Raw genomic sequence first — 24,166 nt, 5'->3', positions numbered from 1 at the left:
AGGAGAGGCTTCTTTCTGGAAAGCTATACCACAGGTTGCTCATCCTGTGTAGAGTTAGCAAGTTAGTAGATAAATTATTATTATTATTTATTTATTTCCCGTGGCTTTAACCACATGCTTAAGTATGCTTTGTCATAAGATATAAATATGTCTAATCTAAGTTTTAGAGGTAAACAATTGGAAAAAAATATATATTGTCTTCAGGAAACTTCATGCTTCTGTATGCTTCTTCTAACATTGCATCTATTCCATTAAAAGCTGTATCAAGAGTCTCTACATCCTCTATCATCTGCAGTGTTGATATACCCAGAAAAATCTGACCAGGCTAATTCTATGAATGTCTTTCATTGCAAGCTCATATGAAATTAAACTTGTACAATCAAGACAGAAGTTCTCTTATTTCTAATCTTCCAAATGATTCATAACTGGTAAGAAACACACATCTCTGAACCTGATGTTATTAAGTTTATATGTGAAAACTGATTTTGCTTGCTGGCAGTCTTAAGAAAAACAACAATGTTTGTGCAGATCAATTTTAATATTAAAACTTAAGCAATTAAACCAAGCAGTTTCATTGTCTAATCTCCTTTTTGCTGGCTCAGTCAAGCTGAATTAACTACAACATAATTAAAAAAAAAATAAATCCCAAAACACAATAAATGGGTTAGTGTCCTGGTTTCGGCTAGGGTAGAGTTAATTTTCCTCCTAGTAGCTGGTATGGTGCTGTGTTTTGGATTTAGGATGAGAATAATGTTGGTAACACGCTGATGTTTTAATTGTTGCAGAGCAGTTCTTACACTGAGAAGCTGAAAAATCCTTGACTTACACTGTCCTGCCAGTGGGCAGGTTGGAGGTGCACAAGGAGCTGGGAGGGGTTAGAACCAGGACGGCTGACCCAAACTGGCCAAAGGGGTATTCCATATCATATGGAGTCACGCAGAGCAATTAATATGGGGTGGCTGGCCAGGGTGGGGGATACTGGCTGCTTGGGGATAGGCTGGGCATCACTCAGCAGGTGGTGAGCGATTGTACTGTGTATCACTTGTTTTATACACGTTATTATTAGCAGTACTATTATCATTATTATTTTCCTTTCTTTTCTGTCCTAATAAACTGTCTTTATCTCAACCCACAAGCTTTTACTTTTTTCCAATTCTCTCCCCCGTCCCACTGGAGAGGGGGATGGGGAGCAAATGTGTGGTGCTTAGCTGCCGGCCAGATTAAACCACAACAGTTAGTTAGCCCTAAACTGAAATTTCAGATGTTGCTTAGGCTGGCTGAAATGTTCAAATTCTATATGTAAGTATACAGGTAAGAGTAATCTGTTTTTCATTCATGGTCAGCATATACGAAGAGAAGCCAACAACAGCTGTAGACACTTAGTTTTCCTAAATCTGAACTTCGGTTCTCCACTTACACTCTGTCAATTAAAGCTTCAGTTAGCTAAGTCTATGTAACAGATACAGATTTTGAAATACTAAAGGAAGAGATGGGTAACCTAATTTAAAAAGAAAGAGGTAGACATTTCATAGTAATCAGGCCACTGACATACATCTTTGTCTGCTGAGTATCTACAACCACTAGGAAAAAAATCATTTTAAAGGAACAAAATGAAAATGGTGCACGTACGATGTGGAACCCTGCTCCTTTGATCGCAAATACGGCACTGAGGGTTCCTTGCAGGCTGTCCAGGAACATGTTCAACAAGCTTGCAGTACATTTCCCGACCCTTTTCTCCACAGGTAGCATTGGTTGTGATGAGAGCATTAGTAGCCAGGTTCAGCACTGCAGGAAACAATCCTGGAAACAAAATAAAATAAAATCATAAACAAAAGCAACAGAGGCAAAAGCAAGGTGAATTTAGTAATACAATCACAAATGAACATAACATCTGTTATGGCATCTAAGCAAAAGGCTTTCTTTTCAACAACTATGGAAGTAATGAAGCACAGAAAAGCACCACCAACTTTGGCTTTGAATCCAGAATTTACAATAAAGCCATTATACTGGTGATTTCCTCCTCATTCCCTTCTAAAATTCATATTGGTACCCTCTGGTTATATCTTGAGCAGCAGAATGTCAGAGGAGAAAATACGGTATGGAAACATAAAAAGGATCATCAAATTGTTCTTTTCATAATCAAACCATTATTTTGACTGCCTACCCAATTGGGCTTTGAATCATTGTACGCAAATACCCATGAAAACTCCCTATTACTCTTCCTTTCTGCTTACATTCCCATGGAGAAGCTTCTCCTTCACAGACTGCATCATTTGTGTTACACTGTCTTACTGTTCCGCTTAGGACCTCTCAGTCACCCTTGCCATCAGAGGAACTGAGTAATTCTTGCAGCAACATGAACAACATCTGCCATGCATGGTTTGCTTCCTCTTCCCCTTTCCTCAAGAAGTGGATAATGTATACAACGTTATATCTTCTACGACAGTGCTGTTGTTATTTTTCTCAGGTGCTCTTGCTGTGTGATATATTATAATTCTCATTCACCACGGCACTTAAACACGTCTGACTGCTCTGCTGAACTGACTTTCATGTAGCAGTAAGCTATAAAAATTATAACCCATATGAAGAACCATCGTTAAGGTGGCTTACTCTCCCTCCCAATAAATACTGATCAAAATCTTTGAGCCATGATAAAATCGATCCATGGAGACATACTGATTTGATGGGTTGAATGTATACGTTCACATGAAAATCAGTGTTTTGTATCCTTAAAAGCATAATTTGTCATGGCTGGAGGTTAAACCAAAACAACAACAACAAAATTCTAAGGTATGGATTGGGATCGTTTTCAGAATTATATGGTGGCAATTTTCACTGGCCCCAAATGCACTCTTCTGTAATCCATTCAGTTTATAAACCTTTTGTATTATTATTATAGCTTTAAAATAAGACTTTAATCAAAACTGAATTTGCAATTGTACATTGATAAAGATCCCTTTAAAAAGACTTTCTTTTTCCTCTATAGAGAACACTATTCAAGTGATTCCTTTCAGTCCTTTAACTCCAGTCTCCTGTCTGCAATTAACCTGTGTGGCATTTAATTACCAAGCTTGCATGGTCATGGTACAGCTGTCCTCTGACACTATGAGTTAGTGACTCTCACGCTCGCTTTAGAACCATATCAAACACACCACTTGTTCAAGGCAACCAATTAATTACTAACCTGTGTAATTTGTATAGTCAATCAATAGTTGAGATTTTATTGATTTTTGTAGCTTTCTTCTGTACAGATTACAGCCCATTTTCATCACATTTGAGAATCTATACAGTTGTTCTTGCATTTTTATTCAATGCAATCAGTGATATTTGCTGTATTCTACAATGGGGGCACATGGTAAAAAACAGTGTAAGCATTAGCACAGTACATGAATTGTTAATAGCTGTGGAACCTCCTATGTTGACTTACAGCCGCATTATTCTCTTTTTAGACTGTGTAAAGTTAATAGTGTAAAAGACGGTAATCATTTAGTCTTAACACAGAATCTGGCATTTCGTTTGGAGCCGAGTAGCTTATTTCCTCAAAAGGGAGCCTGCTAAAAGGACTCAAGAATACTACATGAAATGAATTGCAGTACATAAAATCAGGAAAAATATTCCTTCAAAAATAGTGTAACAGCTGAAAAAGAACATGCAAAAAGCCTCCAGATTCACAGAGTTATAACAATATACACATTGTGTGTCTATACACAAATGATATCAATATTCTAAATTTTAACTCAATCCTAATTTAAGAGACATAGAAAATATAGAGTACTTAAGAAGCTCATCGGTTAGAATAAAAATTCATTCTCAGGTAGCCTCTTTTATGTGCAGTGTAACTTAGGGCATACATCCCATACCATACATCCTTGTCCATAATCAGTGCAAACACAGGCACCTAAACGAGCATTAGATGTTTCACCGAAGAGACCGTGTTGAGTGTGCGGCGTTCCACTTCCTGCAGGCTCACAGGAATGGATCTGGCAGGCAGGGAGCAGGAGATGCACAAAGTCCTCCCGCCCCTCAGCCAGCGCTTATGGTTTGGTATTGATGAACTCCCTGGCACCATAATTTTAACAAGTTAAAAGTCACAATTAACAACTACCTATTTGAACTTTTTTCAAATAGTCTGTGCTTCCAAGAAGCATTAAGAGCATTCATGTTCAGGCCTACAGCATTCCTTGAGGGAGCTGAAGGGAAATTTTCTGCATCAGGTTGACGTTTTGGAATGGGAGAAATAATTCATTTTCCCTTGAGTGGTAGGTGGAATTCACATTCTCTTCCCTTTAAACTTGCATTTCCTACCACGAGATGCCATACATCAGATCTCAGATCACATTTATGTAATTATTAGCTATTGTAAAATGGCCACATTTACCTAAAGGGGGCATTCCTCTGACACACTGTTTATTTTTTGAATTGCAAATTATAGATTTGGCAATTTCCAATGAACATCACACACAGTAGGATTTATTTATTGATTCTTCAGAGAAAATCCCAATCTGCTTTAATGACTGATCTAGTTTTACTGCGACCTATTTGGTACAGGAATGTAAGACCCTTGTGACTCCCTTACTACGCAGCTCAGGATGAAGTCATGACTGTCAGTCACATGAGCCTACTCAGAAGAGGCAGAAGCAAAACTAGAACTGGGACAACAGAAATTCTACTCTATTCTACAATTCTACAATTAGGGAAGGACTGTGTGACCTATCAGTTGCTTCCTGTATCATTTTCCTTCTGTGCCAGTCCGTAAATTTTCTTAGATGTTTAGAGGAATGCATACTATAGCTGTGGCTGAAGCAAATGCTTTCTGCCAGTCAGTGAAGTGATGCTAAGCTCTGCACTAATTCTGGGACAGTGCTTTGCATAGCCCAAAATAAGGCTCTGCTTTTAAATACCATTTGATGGGCAAGCCTGATGGAATGGAGGAAGCAATGCTTTTCATATTGCTTTCCAGCAATTAATATAACACTTTTTTGCAAAACATTCATGAGATTCTAGCAACACAGAAGATGAAAGCATTTGTTGTCCTGAATCCTTTAATTAGGCCATTTGAATTTGAAATAAAAAATGTGAATGTTCATGATGCTAATATACACTATCTTTTTTAAAATTCACATCTATCCAACCATAACCATAGTAAGTGAAAGTAGTCAAGAGAGCTCATGACAACCCATTTTAATTTTTAGACAGCTTTGCCTTATTTTTTGTGATGACAATCATACAGAAGAAATATTTTAAAAGTGGTGTACTAGTTTTGTGCATCTTAAAAGTCAATTGCTCACTAAATTATAAATTTTATTTAGTCGTCAATATTACCTTGAGTTCTACAGCCATCCTGCTATGAAATATTTGCAAAATATGATCTACTATAATTACAGAAAGATCTTCTTCCTTTATTGCCAAAAACATTTAGTAATCACTTGCTCCAGTGCAAAGACTGGGTAAAATACATCTGAGTCAGAAGCACATTATCTCTATTTTGTGTAGCTCAAGTGTAAGCAGAGAAATTCCACTCCTTTCAACTGCTAGCTACATCAATCTTTTCTCTCCTTTGTGTTACTGGCAAAAAAAAAAAAAAAAAAAAAAAAGGGGGGGGGGGAATCTACCTTTCTACCTTTAAATACTGAAATTCTAGCAATTGCAAGAAAAGAGAGAGAAAAGATTGGCTTGTAATTAGGCTTTGGCTTTAAAAGCTTGGGCTCAATTTCTGGTTTTCAACAGATGTCTGTTTCATGAAGAGAAGCACACTGTCTCAGATTCCAACCTATGAAATAGGTATAGCCATCTTTCTATCTTTCTGCTTTACACCTAGGTCTTAAAGCCTGCAACATATTCCATTGAGCTTCTACGGATAGAAGCCTGATAGACAGCTTGTTTAGTGTTGACAGATGATTATCTATAAAAGGCAAATAACACAAAAACTAAACAAGTTCTTTAAAATGGTGTACCATGCAAGGGTAATCAAAAAAATTTGCAACCAAAAAGAAACCTGCTCAATTCTTACAGAATTACTGATGATAAGTCTAGCACATGATGTCAACAGAAACACTTTTAGGAAAAAATAAATTTTAAAAAAGGTAAACTGAACAGCAGTAAATCAGCGGTAATAGGTAGGTGATTTTCACCTACAAACTCCAATGAAATCAACTTTTGCCTTGCCGCTGTACGACTTAAGTAGGGCTTGGTACCAAAGCACTAACTAATAATGTTAGTTTTTGAAAAGCTTCCTGGATCAAAGCAGATCTGAATATCTGTTTTAAAGACAAAAATAGTGGATGCCTGGATCAGTATGATACACTGAGTCCAGTGGTAATTTATTTATTTTTAACAGAAACCACACAATTCATCCTTTATCAATACCAGAGCTCTTTGTAGAAATTGGCAAGCATAAACATATGAGTGATGCACCAAATTCAACATATTTAGATTAAATTCACTTTGACAAGATTCTGCAAAGGCCGTTAAAGGAACTAAGCTATCATGACATACGAGGATAACTCAAGACATAATTATGTAAACAAAGAAAAAGAAAATGGGAAATAACACTGGAAAACCACGGTGATCTTTGCTGAATCCTATTCTGTTCAACAGTCAAACAAGTAATTTTAAAAAGAAGATTAAAAAGTAATTTTAATTAAAAAGTGATTTTAAAAATTAAAAATAAAAAGTAATTTTTAAAAGAAGATAATAAGAAAGGTGACATTTTATGATAGAAGTTTTCACAATAATCAAACTAAGGACAAACTACAAAGAGTTGCAGAAAAATTTCACAGTATAGTCTGTCTAGGCAATAAAATGGCAGATGAAAGTGAGGAATGGAAATTAATACACTGGGGTAAAATATGATAGGCTCTGCACCAGCTATTACCACCCCTGAAAGAGTTATTATGCATATTTCAATGAAAATATTAGCTGAAGGAATAGAAAAAAAGTCATTACATTATTGCATGAATCCATCCATAATGACAACTTAGTAACTGTACAAAATTTCTCAAGTGTCATCTCCAAAAGGACATGGCAGAACTAAAAAGTAAAGAAAGGTGTGACGAGATCTCACCTGTAGATTGACTTTTTAATGTGGAAATACATAGTCTGCAAGCCTTCTGCTGGGAAAAGATCTTAATGGGAGATGTATAAAATTATATAGCTGTATATAAAATCATAAATGGGTTTAGAATGGAAGTGAACAAGGTAAGTTTAGTTAGTTGTACCACACATTGGGGCTGATGACTCATCTTACCATAAAAAAGTTTTCTTCATTGATTGGGATTTTTTATCTGTTTATTTATGGAACTTCTTTTCGGTATAATAGAAATTAAATTCTAGAATACTTTACTATAAAATGTTTTACTCCAGAAGTAGGAGTGGGTTAAAAAACAATTGGAATTATACATAAAACAAGGTTCCTGTGGGACTGCTAAACCTGAAGGGCTTGGTATGCAACTGTCAGATCTGAATATCCCTAAATCACTGGCTGTTGTAGGCTTTTACCCATGGAGGCATCACTATACTCGTCTTTTCTTTCATGTTTTTTCCTAAGCAACTTTTCCTAAACTTTTCCAGCTTCCAAGACTGAACAGAGTCAACATTGCTGTTCCAATATGTACCTGTAGCTGTTTCTTACTAAGGGTTGTGGCACATATAGCCCCACATCAAGGTCCACTCAAATTGGAATATAAACTGTAACCTTGGTTTTGCTAATGAAACCATAATATTTTTGCCAATATTCATTTTTTACACCAACCATAATCCTCTATACTATTTCCCATTATTACCTTGCATTCATAGAGGTCTCATTAATAGCTACTTATCCTACCGATTCTCAGAACATTCTCTGAGACTGTTGATTTCCTTGACGTTTTCTGCAGAACAGTATTACCTGATTCATTGTCTTATGTTTTCCTGATCCCACAACATACAGGAAAACAACAGCCCAGCTTCACATTTTCTTTTATGTACTTTTCACATTCCTCACCAATGTCCAGGCTCATAAAAGTTCAATGAGTATCAGTGGAATAAAAAACACCAATCTGATGCCTGGCACCCTGCCCTATTTTGTCATGCCTTATTACCTACTTCTTTGAGAAACTGTCAGATTTTCCACATGCTTTATTGCAGTAGTTGAGATCAGCAGAAGCACACAAGATACACAAGTAGCAGGTACAAGACATTTTCATAAAACCTGTCAGCTTTTGAATTCAACCTCACTCTCACCCTCACTCTCCTCCCAGATAGATTGACCCCAATTTGATTGACCTTCAGAGCACACTGCAAGACCTAGTTGATTTCCCTTGCTGAGAGGGGATGGAAGGATTCTAGTGGGAAATCAAATATATTAACTATATCTCCAGCTGCCGAACAGTGATTACAGGTTCATTATGAAGTGGGGATAGTCACTGGAATAACCTACTTTTAAAAGTAGTCAAGAAGCAGCTACAGCAAAGGAGAGGTACTGAAACTAGATGTAAATGTAAACAAAATAATTGCTTTGTACATTACATTTCCTACCATTTACTAGTTCTGACATAATTTTATTTTCTTCCCTTCACATAACCCATGGAGAATTGAAAATCCCATTTCAATCTCATCAGCATCCTGTGTCTACAGAACATCTGGTGGGATACATCTTACTAGAAGGACACTGTGGCAATAGAATGAAAGCAAGAATCACCAGGGAAGAATCAAGACCAAGATTATAACCTCTGTTAGGCTTATGCTACTGCATAGAGGAAGTGACAGCCACACTGAGTTAGAAACAAGGAACCATCAATTAGTAACAGCAGATAGCAGATAACATTTATAGACACCTCTGAATGGAGATGACAGAAGGAACTGCTTGAGTGGGAGAGACTGAGAAAGAGAAGAAAATTGGAAGAAGAAAGACCATTGCAATTAGACACTGAAAGAAGGGTCTATAACGTTTCTTCTTGACAGATAATGGTTGATGTGAATTTTTGCATTCAGTATTATTTAATATTTAGATTGTGGTTACTCAGTGATAGGATCGGTGCTCCACTTTACTGAGATAAAAATTGATATAAATAATAGCAGTGTGTGGACACATAAGCAAAATGCTAATTTGGAAAAAAAAAAAAAAAGTATTGTTTCTTAATAGTATTAAAAAAAAATCCAAGATAGAAGACAAACATGGTTTTACCAGCTTTGGGATTTCTTTGTGTCTTATTAAAGCATTAGAACTGAAGAAATATTTTTTGCCTTCAAAGAAAGCTCTTTTAAGACCTGCATACTCCTCTCTTCTAAACAGACCAATATTTGGCAGTGTGTATTTCCTCCAGTCTTCTCAAAATATCCCTAGTCTCTTCAAAGAAGCAAATAAAACAGCCTGCTTAAGTATGTCTAACTTTTCAAGCCAATCTTCCTAGTCTGTACTTTGAAATGTTCATGCAATCAAGCAGAGCTGTTTGGCACTGAATTTGTACTAAAAAGACAAAAGAGAATATGTCAATTTCTGATGTTCTAAGAAGTGTCACTGGAAAAAGAGATACTTGTCTGTTGCAGCACGAAGCTATGCTACTGTGTGGGAACACAGTGGGGAGAAAAAACTGGGACAAAACAAAACAAAACGTTGCAGCAAAGAATAGTTTCCAGCTGTGCACCACGGGGAATAACTTAATGCACTCTATCCACAATGTAGATGAAGAGTTTTATACAACTGGAAAATAAGTCCAATTTGACAAAATAGCTCTCCAGACACAACAGAGCTCACAGACTGAAGAAAAATTACACTAAAGCCCATTTGTCCAGAAGAAAACAAAATCAGAAAACAACTACTTTGGTCCTCATTTATGTCTGTTGCCCTAAGCCATTGTACATTATAGTATTATTACACAGTCATCCGTTTTTGCTTCAAAAGGAAGTGGAAATGTAGTTTGGATGTTCAGTGGTAGAAGTGGCTTGCTTTTACTTTCAGATAATTTTCTCTCTTCATACTCAGTAACATTACACATAACCTCCTGCATATTTAACTTCAACATAAAAGACAGTATAATACCTAACGAAGCTTGATAACAAAATTAACTATAGTCCTAACAGAGGCATCTGAAAAAGGGTACATTGATTACACAGCAATATTATGTTGCCTTTCCACAGCTTACACAATTGCTGGCTTTGATAGCAAAACAAAAAAGACTCAAAACAGAGTAAAAAAAACATGCTATCGGCTTTCACCTATCTTATATTGTGTAAGATATATAAGCAATTTTCTAGCTTTGTAATGATTTTTTTTTTTCCTACAGCTGTCACAGAAGGCTGTGTAGCAAAACAGAACTGTAAAAATACTGGTGAAGATGAAATCCTGTCTCCCTGACATCCAAGGCAGAACTCCCACTGAATCAAAAGCACAGAGATCTAATGGGCATCCCATTTTCAAAGGTATTTACATTCTCATTCTGAGTCAAGCACTCACTGATTTTCAAATATATGTCTGTATTCTGTCACAAATTTAAAAATGCAAAATCCTAGTTGTACAAATTCCTTATCTGTAATAGGAGTGCATTATGCATGAAGAAGCAAGAAACAGTCTTCACAGTTAAATACTTGTATTTATCAGCCATATGACCTTTGTTAGAACTTCTGTAAAGCAGCAGTTGGGTTCTGGTCAGCCAAGCACAACTAACAAGAAAAAATAAAAGGACCTCTGAGATATAACATTCATCTACTACAAACAGGAATTATTTCCAGTCATGTGTCTTCTGTTCTTAGAAAGCACATCAGTTTACAACTTTCTAAAATTGCATGATATGGCTAAAAACCTGAGCCTTTTCAAGGATAAGCTATCCCAGCACTCTCAGCCTCTATTCATAGAACAAATGGTCCAAGTCCTTATTTTCATGGTCATTCACTGTTTTTCATAGAATCATAGATTCATTTATGTTTAAAAAGACCTAAAAATTTAAAAGATTATCAATTCCAACCGTCCAACAATTAACCTAGCAAAACTGTTGTTTTGCTCCAAAATATCCATGTACAGCCCAGAACTAGATACAGCACTCCAGGTGTGGACACAGCTCTTCAGATGTACTATCACTGCTGATGAGCAGATGGGGAAGGACCATCTCCCTCAACCTGCTGGGGATGCTCCACCTAACACAACCCAGAACACAATTAGTTTCTTTGCCAACAGAGCACCTTGTTGGCTCATGGTCAACTGGTTGACCACCAGGACCCCAAGGTCCTTCTTTGCAAAGCTTCTTTGCAGCCATTCAGCCCCAGCCTCTACTGGCGCACGGGGCTGTTCCTCACCAAGCACAGGACTTTGCAATTTCCTTTGTTGAACTTCATGAGGTTCTTGTTAGCCCATTCCTCCAGCCTGTCCAGGTTCCTCAGAATGGCAGCAAAACCATCTGGTGCGTCAACCACTCCGTCCAATTTTCTATTGCCTGCAAACTTGCTGCAAACTCTGACCCATCATCCAGGTCATTAACAAGAAGAGTAAACAGCACTGGACTCAGTGTTGACCCCTGGGGTACATTGTCAGTGACTAGCCCTCAAGAGGGACTTTGTGACATTGATCACAACCGTCTGCGTTTGGACATTCAGTTTTCAATCCACCTTGCTGTCCACTTTTCTAAACTGTATTTCATTAACTTTTCTATGAGGATGTTATGGAGACAGCATCAAAAGCCTTAATAAGGTTAAGATAAACAACAGCCACTGGTCTCCCCTCATCCACCAGGCCAGTCACCTCATTGTAGAAGGCTATCAGGTTGGCTAAACATGATTTCTCCTCAGTAAATCCATGCTGGTCATAAAACCAACATTTCAACTACATGTACCATTTACATATACCATTTCACAGGTACGTGTTATTTAAACACAGGCAAAAGACCTGGTCAAAATAGCTAAGTTTGTCTCCTCCCGTAATACTGTAAGTCCTTAAACCTTTGATCCATTCAATTTCAATGCATGTAAAGCACAAAATTAGCAAGATCTAGGCATTCACTGATTGCACTACTGAAGACTGCACGTTAAATGTATTTTTACCTGTGATCCAAAAAATGGATCACAGGAAGTTCTGCAGCAATATGCAAAAGAACTTCTTCATGGTGAGGGTGACGGAGTACTGGAACAGACTGCCCAGGGAGGTTGTGGAATCTCCTTCTCTGGAGATATTCAAGGCCTGTCTGGACACCTACCTGGGAAACCGCTCTAGGGAACCTGTTTTGGCAGGGGGGTTGGACCCAATGATCTCATTACGGTCCCTTCCAACCCCTACAATTCTGTGATTTTACACAGACTCTCCATTTTCCATTGAATAGAACAGTTTGTCTTAATTTCAATTCCGTACAGTCAGTATTCTGAGACACAAATTGGCAGAATAACTGAGAAATATTGCAAAAAATTCGTAACAGACTACAAAATTAAGTTGTATTTAACCTGTATTGTGCAGTAATACAGATTGGTATTTCCTACACATTGAGTCAAGAAACTCTTCAGTTACATATAAGACCATGAAAAGAATATTTCGAACATTCTGCGTCAATTTTACTGTGTACTTTTATTCTGGTATATGGAAATAGTTGTTGCACGTTAAGTACACTCATTTCCCATAGACTTTGTTACAAAAGGGCTCAAAATGCTTTTATTGATAATACTGTAATAGTGTATTTATATATTTATAATTTATATAAGATGTACACATATACAAACATACTAGACGGAGTATCTGTAGTCACAGTAGTACCACACTGTCTAAAATTCTTCCTCTGTATCATGAAAAGAATAGTGTATCTGCATGATTTCAGTATATTTTAACATATATTTTGAGAGAAAGAATATTTCAAAGCCATAACATTCCATCAGAAGAAAAAAAAAAAAGCCTAATAAATTCACTCCCTTACATATATTTTGTCCCCTAACTTAAACTGTGACTGAATAGGAAGACAAAATTAGGTCTGAGCAGACAGTTGTTAGCAAACCAGTGGCTACAGACCATGGTTTAGAGTTAGTGACAAAATGTGCAACCTGGTATGTACTTCTTGCCTGTGACTTCCAAAGACATTTGTCTACACATCTCTACACATATTTATTTAATCATTCATGAAAATCAAGCTATATCAATATCTGTTAATACTTCTCTGGTAAAGCTGTACCTATCTGCATTAGTGGAAAGCCTCCTTTCTTTCTTTATAAAAGTGAACTCAGAGTTGTCACGTCACATCTTTACATCCCATTAAAATCAATCAGAACCACATAAAGACAAACCCTTGCATGATGTTTTAAAAATGCATGGGATGACACATCAAGGAAAGAAATCTTTCAGGTCTTCCCATAGGATTTTAACTAGCCCCAGATACACTACTCTCACTAGTATGATCTTTATTTTAATAACCTTGCTAAAAGTTTTAGCAACAGACTTTCAGATGCAGAACTAATGGTGTGCTTTTCAGAAGTTTCAAGCAAATCTACATCTCTAGGTGTTTCCTTTGTCTGGTCTCACTGTTCTGAAAATTAGGAAAATGACCAAAAAAAGAAAAAGGGGGGGGGGGGGGCGGTCCCTCCCACTTTGTGTATAGCAACAGCTTTTTCTGCAGGTTTTTCTGATAAACACGAGTTGCTTTCAGTCATTCTAGGTGACAGACTGCTCAGTTCTTGGAGACCTTATTTTCTGCACTTTTTAATTCTACATAAACTGTCCACTGAAGCACACAGATCCACATTATTCAACGAGACTTCTAGCAGTATAATTGACAAAACATAGTCAATTAGCATCCATTAAAAAGAAAAAAAAAAGCAATAAATGGGCATATCTGTAAATACATTAAAAACTAAATCTAAAACTTTAGTGTTCTCTAAGTCATTTATTGCTTGGCAAAGAGAAAGGGAAAGAGGGGCACATAAAAAAAAGCAGAGCTACAAGGCTTAGAAGAGTGACAGACTTAACTACCTGTAAACATCTGTAAATCTACAAACAACAGGTCTGTTGAAGGCACTTATTAATGCTTTCCAGGTAACAGCAATACATTGAGTATCCATACCATGGAGCCCAGTTATGAAGAGACATACAGTTTAAGAGAATGATGCCTTGATCAGTGAAAAATTGAAACGAATGAAGGAAAAGGAACAGGTACTGAGGCCTAAGATAGGCAGGAAATGGAATTTGCAGATAGGCGGCAATGAATGCAGAATTTGGGGGATTTTGATATGTGAAATGGGCAGGTGATGGGGCAGGAAAAAAAAAAAAAAGGTTTCATTCTGTAAGGGCAACAGAAGCCATCACTCCCAAGTCAAAATAATAATAATAATTATTATTATTATTATTATTCAAGGTAGGACTAGTAAAATTTCTACAGGGACAGTGGAATAGACAGAATTTTCTTCACGGTAATTTTCTGATGAAAATGCTTCCAGCTGTGCAATGGCCACTGTGGAAAAAGCAATGAACAAACAGCCTAAAGACATCTCTCCCCACTTTAAAGTTTTCATTTTACAGTTTTGTTTGTACATTCTGCTAGAGAAATAATTAGTTATTTCTTTAATTAGTTTTTTCGAATTTTTTCGAAAAAAATTTATCATTTTGAAAGTAAGGTGTGGAGTTGCATCTACAAGCACATCTTAGCTTTTGTTATGCACAAATACAGTATATCCTCTTTTTAAATTATAGTGCTGAATTTTCAGAGACAATGCTATAAATTCCCAGACTGAAATTCCCAAAAAAGTTAGCAATCAGTGTCAAGCCTCTTCTTTCTTGTACAATATCCTAATAATACAGATTTTAAGGTTTCAAGTACATAAGAAAATGGTATTTAAAACTTCATGCAATATAACGCTAAGCATAACTATTCATTAGTCCTTGCTTTCTTTGGTGTGTTACACAAAGAAGTTGAAGGAGGAAGTTGAAGGATGATTCCACAAAGAATATACAAATTAAATCTCTCTGAAAGATTCATGTTTGAATACCTTTTCAATACAGGACCTTTTTCACAATGATTTTTCACCAATGATTTTGGTGTTGTTAAAAGGAAGAATTAATACTATAAATATAAACTTACTTTACACTTAAATGTGAATTTTCCATGTTTGTATTAAGCAGGGAATCTGTTAAAAATTGGGCATGAAATAACCTTTTTAATGTAGTTTATGTCTGAATTTTTTGTTTGTAAATTTGAAACACTCATCCTTACATTTGTCTAGTGTGTGGCTTTTTCATATAAGCAAAAATCCAATTACCTGTGGGCTGTAGACAATTCCAGTCAGTGTAGCTGGCATAGAACAGTATGTTTTTCTTCTACATATATATATGAACAGTTAATGTGGCATTTTTGTCATGTATTCAGCTGTTGCTAGACTAGGTTCAAAGCAAAGCCATTTGAAATTTACTACAGATCTTAGGTAGCTGTCAGCATACCAGAAGGAAGCATACAGATTCTGTATCAGAGTAAGGAGCAATGCCATATTTTCTATCCTATAAATCTTATAGCTCTTCTTGAAAGTGTCGTTATTTGCACATTGTTTATCCAGTTATTGAAAAAACAATTAAAGCTAAAATGGCAGACAATTATTAAATTCATAAGACAGTGGAGATCAGTTTAATAGTCTGTTACAGAGGAAATTTTCTTTCATGAGAATCAACAAAGTTATCCAGTTATTGGAAAGATAACAAAAATACATATCTCAATTAATTTTTCATATTATAAAAGAACACCTAGGGTCATCTTCAGCCAATTACTCAACTCAAATTAGAATTACTTACAAACATTCCTCACAGACTTCTGCTCACCTGCGTATATTCAATATTTCAGTGACATAGTGCATATAGGTGGGCAGACAGGTTTTCCATGGTAGTATTTTCTCTCTGTAAAATGATATTGCCAGGCTTTATCCTTTCTTAAATGATGCTTCAATTGTGCTGTCAATACAGTTGAGATCAAAGAAAAGTACCCCTGCAGTCATGTAGCAAAATTTCATTTTCTGTTGATTTTTGTGGGGTGTTCATACTTGATCTATCTTGCTCCGAGGCTTGGCTAAAACATCTAATATATTAATATTTCATCGCCAGAGTTTTTTTCTTTTTTTTTCTTTTGGTTGGTTTTGTTTTGCTGTTGTTTGTTGTTGTTTTATTATTTTTGTTTTGTTTGATTGTTTTAATTTCTGCTCTTTTAGTCTGTGTTTTAACCCTTCTCTGTTTTAATTGGATTCTATTGACTATTTATATCACTCAGTTGATCTCAAGCAAGTGGGACAGAGAGAACAAGCAATCTTTTACTGTGGCACACAGGATTATAATCTCTATATACAGCCTAGATTTGAGTATTTATGGTCTCATCTGAAGGAAACGGAAAAAGAATAAACCGCAGGATAAATATCACAGCTTTTTCAGAGAGGCAAAACTCCCAAGACAGTCCTACAATAAGAACTTGAACCTCTCATTTCAAGTTTCCTCTAGCTGGTTTTACATTCAAGCATCAGTCTGCCCTTTCCTGTGATGTTGTCCAAGCACTAAGTGATCCCAAGCCATTATGCCATTATATTGATTCTGCTTTTTTTTTTTTTTTTTTTTACAGGGGAGTGGAGGAGGGAGTGCTAAATATTCATAAAAACAGTTGCTTTCAATTGCAAGAGAAGTAATGTACATTGTAATTATTCCACGAAACATCATTCGTCCTTGCTTTGCAATGACTGTAATTTTCACATTGCCTTTTCCTGGATCATATACTCTGTACTCCCACAGAATCTGCTCAGTCAGCAGTTTCGTGACTTTCCATCTTTGTCTGGCAAGGTAGGACTGAAGAGACGAGTGCTCCTGTTGGACGCACTCCCTCCTAAATGGAGGCAGTATTACTTTGTCACTAGTATCATCATCTTTACAGAGATCTGGATACTGGAAGCAACAGGTATGACTGAGATGGACTGGCTCAAGCAAAAACTGCTGTCATAGTGGTTATATGTACATGCTGTTTGCATCTCAGACTGGACTATCTACCAGCCCCATGAGCTTACGACACCTGAGCTAAACTTGTAGTCACTCCAGGTGACGAATTTTGTAATCAAAGACAACTGAAAGGCACTAGTTCAAAAACAAACCAACCAAACACAGATGTTTGTTACTTAGGGTAATTATAAAGATAAAAGATTCCTTGCTCAAAAAAAAAAAAAAAAAAAAAAAAAAGCTGAGTAAATTTGCTCATATTATTTACTTCTAAGAGCTTCAGAGTCCTCATGTTATACTGTTAAACACACACATTTGCAGTACTGACAGTGTACGTGACATGCCCTCACAATTTGTCTTAAAGGTTCTGATTTTTGATAATTAAATCCATGAGGCTATAGATACAATAGCATCTAAGTGGCATTACTGAAGAAGTCATCAACTGTACAAGATCCTTGCAGTATGTTTTTAAAATCTTAACACCAGGTGTATAATCTATTACTGCCTGTACCTACATCATAATTCCACGCACATGAGGCTCAGGTCCTACACACAGAAACCCTCTTCCCCACTTCCCTCAGCTGCCATTCCTACTGAGTTTCTATGACCAGAACAGTTTCTAGTGATAGACTCACTCTGTGATATAATGGAGAGTAAACCGGGAACGGACTTTTTGAAGAACATTTTCATCTGACATCTAGTTCTCAAGAGCAATTTCTGTAAGTTTCTGTTCAGTTCATAACAGGCTACAGACCAGTATGGGAATTATTCTCAACTATTCAATTTTTCCAGTGTCAGTATTTACTTTTTTTTGGTGGTGTTTTTTTTTTTGTTGTTGTTGTTTGTTTGTTCTTTAATGCTACCACCTACTATGCTCTCAGTTGTCTTTATTCTAAAACTTGACACATCCACATGACCAAAAAGCCTTCCCATGAACAAGATACTGAAATAATGCAGGCATAACAGTGTGAAGTAGAATATCCATTTACTGAATAAAAGGAATGCCCTCATTCATAGAAGAAGAAGGGAGGAAGTGTTTGTAAATGGAATTTATGGAAGTAGGGAAATATGAAGACATATAAAGTAAGGATTTTCTTACAGAATTGCCAGTACTTAGAGAAAGAGGCTTTGGGGGCATGGAATCTGAGTGCTTGAGGATGGTTCATGCAAGTTAAGTGTTCTATTGATTTTAATTTGAACAAATCAATTTACATCATGTAGATAATCCAAGGTGCTAACAAAACTGCAAAAGCGATACATATTTCTTCCACAATTATTATTATTATTTTTTACTATAAGCCTGCTTTTAAGCACATGACTTTTTTTTTTCTTTTTCTATTGGAGTTTCTTTCTTGTAAATAAAAACAAAACAAATCCAGAATTTCTTTCATGTGGCGTTCCATGAAGAATGGGATTTTCTTCCCTCAGTTTCTGGTTCTTTTGTGGGGTGTAAGTTAAAAGAAATGGAAATAGCTTTTAAAAATTCCTGTGCCAAAAAACTACACACAGATGAATCAATCACATTCATGTCTGGAAAGCAAAATATCAAAGTTCTGCTTCCAATTCCATCACTCATTTATTGCAAGACCCCACATTAAATCTCTTTCCACATCTGTAAAATGGAGATAATACCTGCCCTGCCTTATAAACAATATGGAAATGAAGTTCAAAAAAACTCTTCAAGCGAAAAAAACAAAAAACATATTTACATATATACTTTTTTCCTGATGAGGCAGTATGTAAAGAGGTCTCTTAGTACTTCTAATAAATAGACCAAAAGAGCACCTTTCTTTTTTTGACAGAGGAAATACAGGGAGGTCAAAAAGAACCTCTTACTTTACAAACACTACATATATTAGGAGAGAGAGAAAGCACACATTTAAGTGAGTAAGAGTAGAACATCCTAAGACACTTCTCATTAAGTATTCTTTTAAACCTAATGACTGAAATTTGCCAAGGTCTTTAATTTTCTCTTTAAGCATAATAAACCCTTTCTCTGTGTCCCCAGAATTATCACCACAAAAAAGATGATACTGATTCCAACTCCCTTTGTAAAGGATTTTGAGATTCACAAATAGATGTATTGGGTATTTTATAATTCACTTGAATTCCCTTTGCAAGGAAATTCCCACACCAACAGTTCATGTTTAGAAGACACTTGGATATCACAGTGCTGGATGTAGAAAAAAATGACTAGAAAATTTCAGTAAAAACTGTGCTAAATTAAGACAACAATCAACCCAATACGAGCGTCTTGCATAGTTTAGCAATTGTTCACACCACCTTTCTCTAAGAGCCAGGGACATAATGGCTCTGTGTTAGGGGGTGAAAAGAGACAAATTAAATCTACATACACAGTTTTATAATATATATTTCATACAACTTATCGTGCTGTGTGAAATGATCGGGAAAGGATCAGCTACTTTTAACAGTCGATCAAGTACACTTTGTGACTCCATGTACCAGATACTAGAAGCAAAGTGCTGATAGATCAACAGAACAGAACGCTAGTGACTCCAAGCCTATTTACCATAGTTAAGTAGCAATACTGTGTATCAGAAACTTATTTAATTCTTCATTCTAACTTAAATCCATCAAGAATTTGCAGGGGATAGCATCCATTCCTAAGCATCTCTTAAACAGAGGAACAATGTTCTCTGTGAGGAGCTACCTTAACATGTGTAAATGACTTTTAATCATGAGTACTACATGGAATTCAAAGTTGCTGTACAAAAAGACATATGGTTGCACCAGGAACCTGAAGACCATGCAATTGAAACAGAATTCAACTTAAATAGAAAGGTGGAGAGAATGCTTTTGGCAATTTTTCATTTTGGTACAGTCTCATGAAGGGTACATTTAAGACGTAAGTATGGGTCAAAATTTAGGTGGTATTGATAAGAATTTAGGTGTTATGTCATAATGGTGCCTTGTTTTAAATTAGTAAAGTTCCAGGTCTGGGTCTGAAAGCTTTGCATTCTGGCATCAAAATCTTCTGGTGCCAGCCACCAGAACTCAGAAGTCAGACACACATACATTTATTTCTTCATTTGATCAGAACTGCCTAGTCTAACTGCTATCTTCATTCTTGCTGGTTTACTTCTGAAAGAAGTTTTTTTCTGCTTCTGTGAAATGCACACTGAAGGCATAATTAGTCAACCATCTGGTAATGGCCTCGGCTAAAGTCATCACTGTTCTGCCTATTTTCCAGTCTTAATTTTTGCTGCTTCTGACTACTCGTACTGTGTATATGGCTCTGTATATTACTCTGGCATAAGCATTTCTGCAGCTGGGGTAAAACAATCCTGCAAATTTACCTAACTAAAGAAGTAATATTTTTCCTCCTAATGAGATTTTTTTTTCAGCTAAGTGGTAAATCCCATGAACTTCTACTTAAAGACATTCTCCTTAGATGCAGCTTTATTTCACGTATATGGAAATGTAAAGAATGGAAATACAATTCAAAATGGTGACCAAGGAATTGAGATATATTGGAGGGATATTGGTTCATAAATTATGGAGAGGCATGAAAAACAACTGTGATGTAAATAGTTTCAGAACCTGTACAGAAGCTACTCAAAATGAACTAAGACAAACAGTGGGAATTTCAAAAGCTTCATCAATATGTAATTAGAATACTATGTTGTGTCCATTTATGTTATACTTGTCACAGAAAAGACATCCTAGGACATTCACAAGAGCAGTTTAAAACTAGCCTCCCAGTAATAATATATGTGGATGCAACCCAAGCAAGCAGGAAAATAAGCAGGATTAAGGGCTGAAACTGGCTCCTCTACATGGACACTTAAAAGGCTACATTTCTTGCATACCACTACATTTCTTGTCTTGCAAACCTGTTAAAAAAAGCTATTTAACTTACGACTATCCTGCCAGTATCTTTAGGAACAAGCTGCAATTAGATTCAAATTTGGCGTTTTGCACGCTACACAAAATTTTAAAAGGAAAAATGATAGTATATTTGTGATATATATTCACATACATTTATCACAAACACCATATTTTTTCCTCTTTGCTGAAATCAGCATTAGCCCTAGTTATATGTGTGTGTGTGTGTGTGTATGTTTGTATATATATATGTACATAAATAAAGGAGACAAGGTCATAAGCTAAAATATGTAGAGATAAAATATACACCTGACAAATATACCTTGGTGTTTTTTCTTACTGTTCATTTTTCAAAAATTCTGATCATTAAAATTCAGTAGCAGAGAAAGGTAGCACGTATTTACCTCTATAACATAGTATCTGCTTTTTGACCCAAGCTCTGTTTCAGTCAAAGATGTTCCTATTTACACAAACCATCAAATCAGGAACTAAGACAGAAATTCTACTTGGTTTGACTCAAACATTGATCAGAAGCTACATAGCCATGTGTTGCTTTAGAATGAATATTCTTAGAATATCAATCAGATGAATACTCTTTGAATATCAATCAGAACACCAGAAGTTACATTTACCGCCTATTTACCAAGAAACCAGATTCAGAGTAGCTGTATACCAACATCCAGAGAATATGGTTAGGAGAGAATATGATGCAAAGCATGTGACTGGGAGAAAGGTAAAAGTCTCACTCTCAGAGAATTGAACACGAATAGCTAAATACCAACTCAGTTAAGACTGACGTTCATCAGAGAAGGATGGCACGCAGGGAGCCCACAGGACTGCTGATGGCAATGTGATGGCCAAAGATGGTGGGTACCATGGAAGTGTCATTCCATTACCTCACAGATGGACATAAACATGAATAAAAGTAGTCTGTCATCAGCAAAACACTTTTTTTTTTCCCCAGCCTCCCTATCCAACCCATTCTTCAACCTGCAAAATATTTACTAAAATATTTACTAAAATATTTACAACCTGCAAAATATTTACTAAACTTCCCATCATTACCTGCTAGAATAAGCAATTCCCTCATTAGTTCTTCAAAGCCACAGTTCTGGCTTTGTACCACAAAATGGACTGTTCTAATGCCACTTTAGATAATGGATTTAGATAATGCATCCACAGTGGACATGGTAACACAAAAGAAATTTAATCTTCTTATTTTATGCTGTATTTTCCTAAGACCAGCCACAGAAACAATCATATTGCTGTGACTCACTCATTCCTGATCAAATTACACTCTCCCTATTAATGAGCAATCCTACTAAAGTTAGATTTGTACAAAGCATGCAGATCTGAGCCCATAATCATTCTCAGTCTGTTAGGAATCTGATTTAAGAATAAAGATTTCCACTTTTATTTATGACAGATGCTTTCATAGTGTGCTTTCAGCGTTACTTTGTTTGAGTGGAAATGTCACACAGTGAATTTGAAGAGTATCTGGTTTCATTTGTCCAACGATGGATGACCCAAGGATGACAGACAGGACTCGTATCAGACAGGGAGAGCCCCTAATGACGTAGCAGGTTAAGAGCAAGAGAGACAGAAGTTCTCAGTACAGGGTGATCCTTTTCATCAAAAACAACAACAACAAAAACAAAACAACAAAAAAAACACAGCAGCATCCACTTTTAACCTAAACTGTAACTCAATATGAAGGCAGAAATAAACCAAGTATGAAATGTATTAAATTATGCAGATAAAGTTCAGCATGAAAAAATGACCTCATAATTTACAAACAGGATTATTACTAACAGCACAGACTAGCATAGCTAGTAAATACACCATATTCAAACCCAGCCCAGACTTTATTAGCCTCTGCCGCTGAAAATAAATTTTCATTCTGATTTTGGAGTTACACATACCTAACATTACTAACACGTTACTAATAAATTCATTTATCCATACACTAATGATCACTGCAATCACTGAGAAATAGTCCCATCCCATCAAAAATAGCAAGAAAACATTACTGAACAAGAGCATTATTATTTAATATATGCTAATGATGAACTTGTTAGAGAACAGCTACAGTAAACAGACGAGAGAAAGATACAAGCAAATAACAAAGCAGGGACTGAGGAAAAACAGTTTGAGACCAGCAACTATCCCAGCATTTACTTCTTTGGCTGAATCAAATGTGAACTTCTTACAGTTTGAATGATGTGAAAGACCAACGCTTGCATTAAAATTAAAGGGCTTGATCCTGCCTTAAATAAGAAAAAAAAAAAGGAAAGAAGTCTTCAGCAGAAAATGTCAGGAAGACAAGAATATGAGGTAAACAAGGAATCATGAATACACTAAGTTGCAAAGAACATAGAAAAGGGCAATGGCCACAAATTTTAACTTAAGATCTTCAAACTTGAGATCAGGAAAATCTTCTTCTAAGCCATAGTACAACACTGGAACAGGTTTCTAGACAGGCTGTGTAATCTCCATCCTAGACATTTTTTAAGACTTGGCTAGGCAAAGTCAACTAAAATTGTAATTTTCTAGTAATAATCTATTCTAATAAACTTATTGTTTGCATGTCTGTTTATGACTTTGAATCTCAGGAGGTTAGATTCCAGAGGTCCCTTCCCACCAATATTTCTGTGATCAACAACCAGGAGAGAAAATGGAAAGATAAAGGACATAAAGAGGAAGTATTCAAAACCACTTCAATTTAAAAACAAAACAAACAAAAACCTTCCAGCTTCACATAAAAGTTTAGAGCTCCTGGCATTAACTTGTTTTAATGGCATATTTTAATAAATATTTGTTAAAATAAATGCTTGATTGCATGAGGAACTGTCAATTTATACCTCTTATCCAAATCTCCTAATCAGATGCTTTTTTGTTTTCAACAGAAAGGATATAGAATAAGACAGTGAATTCTTCTGTTTCTTCTCAGAATGGTTCAAGATTCGGCTCAAGTAATTACTTACCAAAGCTGAAGTGATTCTTCAGAATGTCTTGTTTCAAATAACATATTTCCTTGCTTGGTGTGACTTCATTTTAGGATTACTGTTTTATTCCCTGGCTTCCAAGATTATCCCTCCTTATGAAGCTATATCCACCAAGAACAATATGTGCAGCTTTATGTCAAGATTTGTTATGTTTTACCTAACTAAGGAAAAGCAAAGAGGCAACTTTCTTTCTTAATGATCTTTTAGTTTGCACTTTATTTGCTTCATGCTTCTGCTCAAGTTTGCACACGGTTTCCCAGATGCCTTAAATCAGGGGTATCTTCAGCATGTCCTGCCACTGAAAACACCAGATTCCCTTTTCTGCCTGTGTCCACACATTTTCACCATATTTTTGTAAACTATGGAAACCATGTGGCTGCACAGTAAGCTAGTTACACATGCACATGAGGAAGGAGTATTC

At 36.1% G+C, this 24,166-nt stretch overlaps 1 protein-coding gene across 1 annotated transcript in view; it reads right to left on the bottom strand.

Annotated features, from left to right (window-relative positions):
* Positions 1-24,166, bottom strand: part of LAMA2 (laminin subunit alpha 2) — a 380,546-nt gene that overhangs the window by 288,290 nt on the left and 68,090 nt on the right. Inside the window, exon 2 of the mRNA XM_050709562.1 lies at positions 1,630-1,800. Coding sequence (XP_050565519.1) covers positions 1,630-1,800 — 171 coding nt within the window. The remainder of the gene's footprint in view (positions 1-1,629; positions 1,801-24,166) is intronic.

Source organism: Cygnus atratus, chromosome 3, assembly GCF_013377495.2.
Source record: "Cygnus atratus isolate AKBS03 ecotype Queensland, Australia chromosome 3, CAtr_DNAZoo_HiC_assembly, whole genome shotgun sequence".
NCBI lineage: Eukaryota > Metazoa > Chordata > Aves > Anseriformes > Anatidae > Cygnus > Cygnus atratus.
The sequence above is the reverse complement of the archived record's forward strand: the minus strand, read 5'-3'. Positions and strand labels throughout refer to the sequence as shown.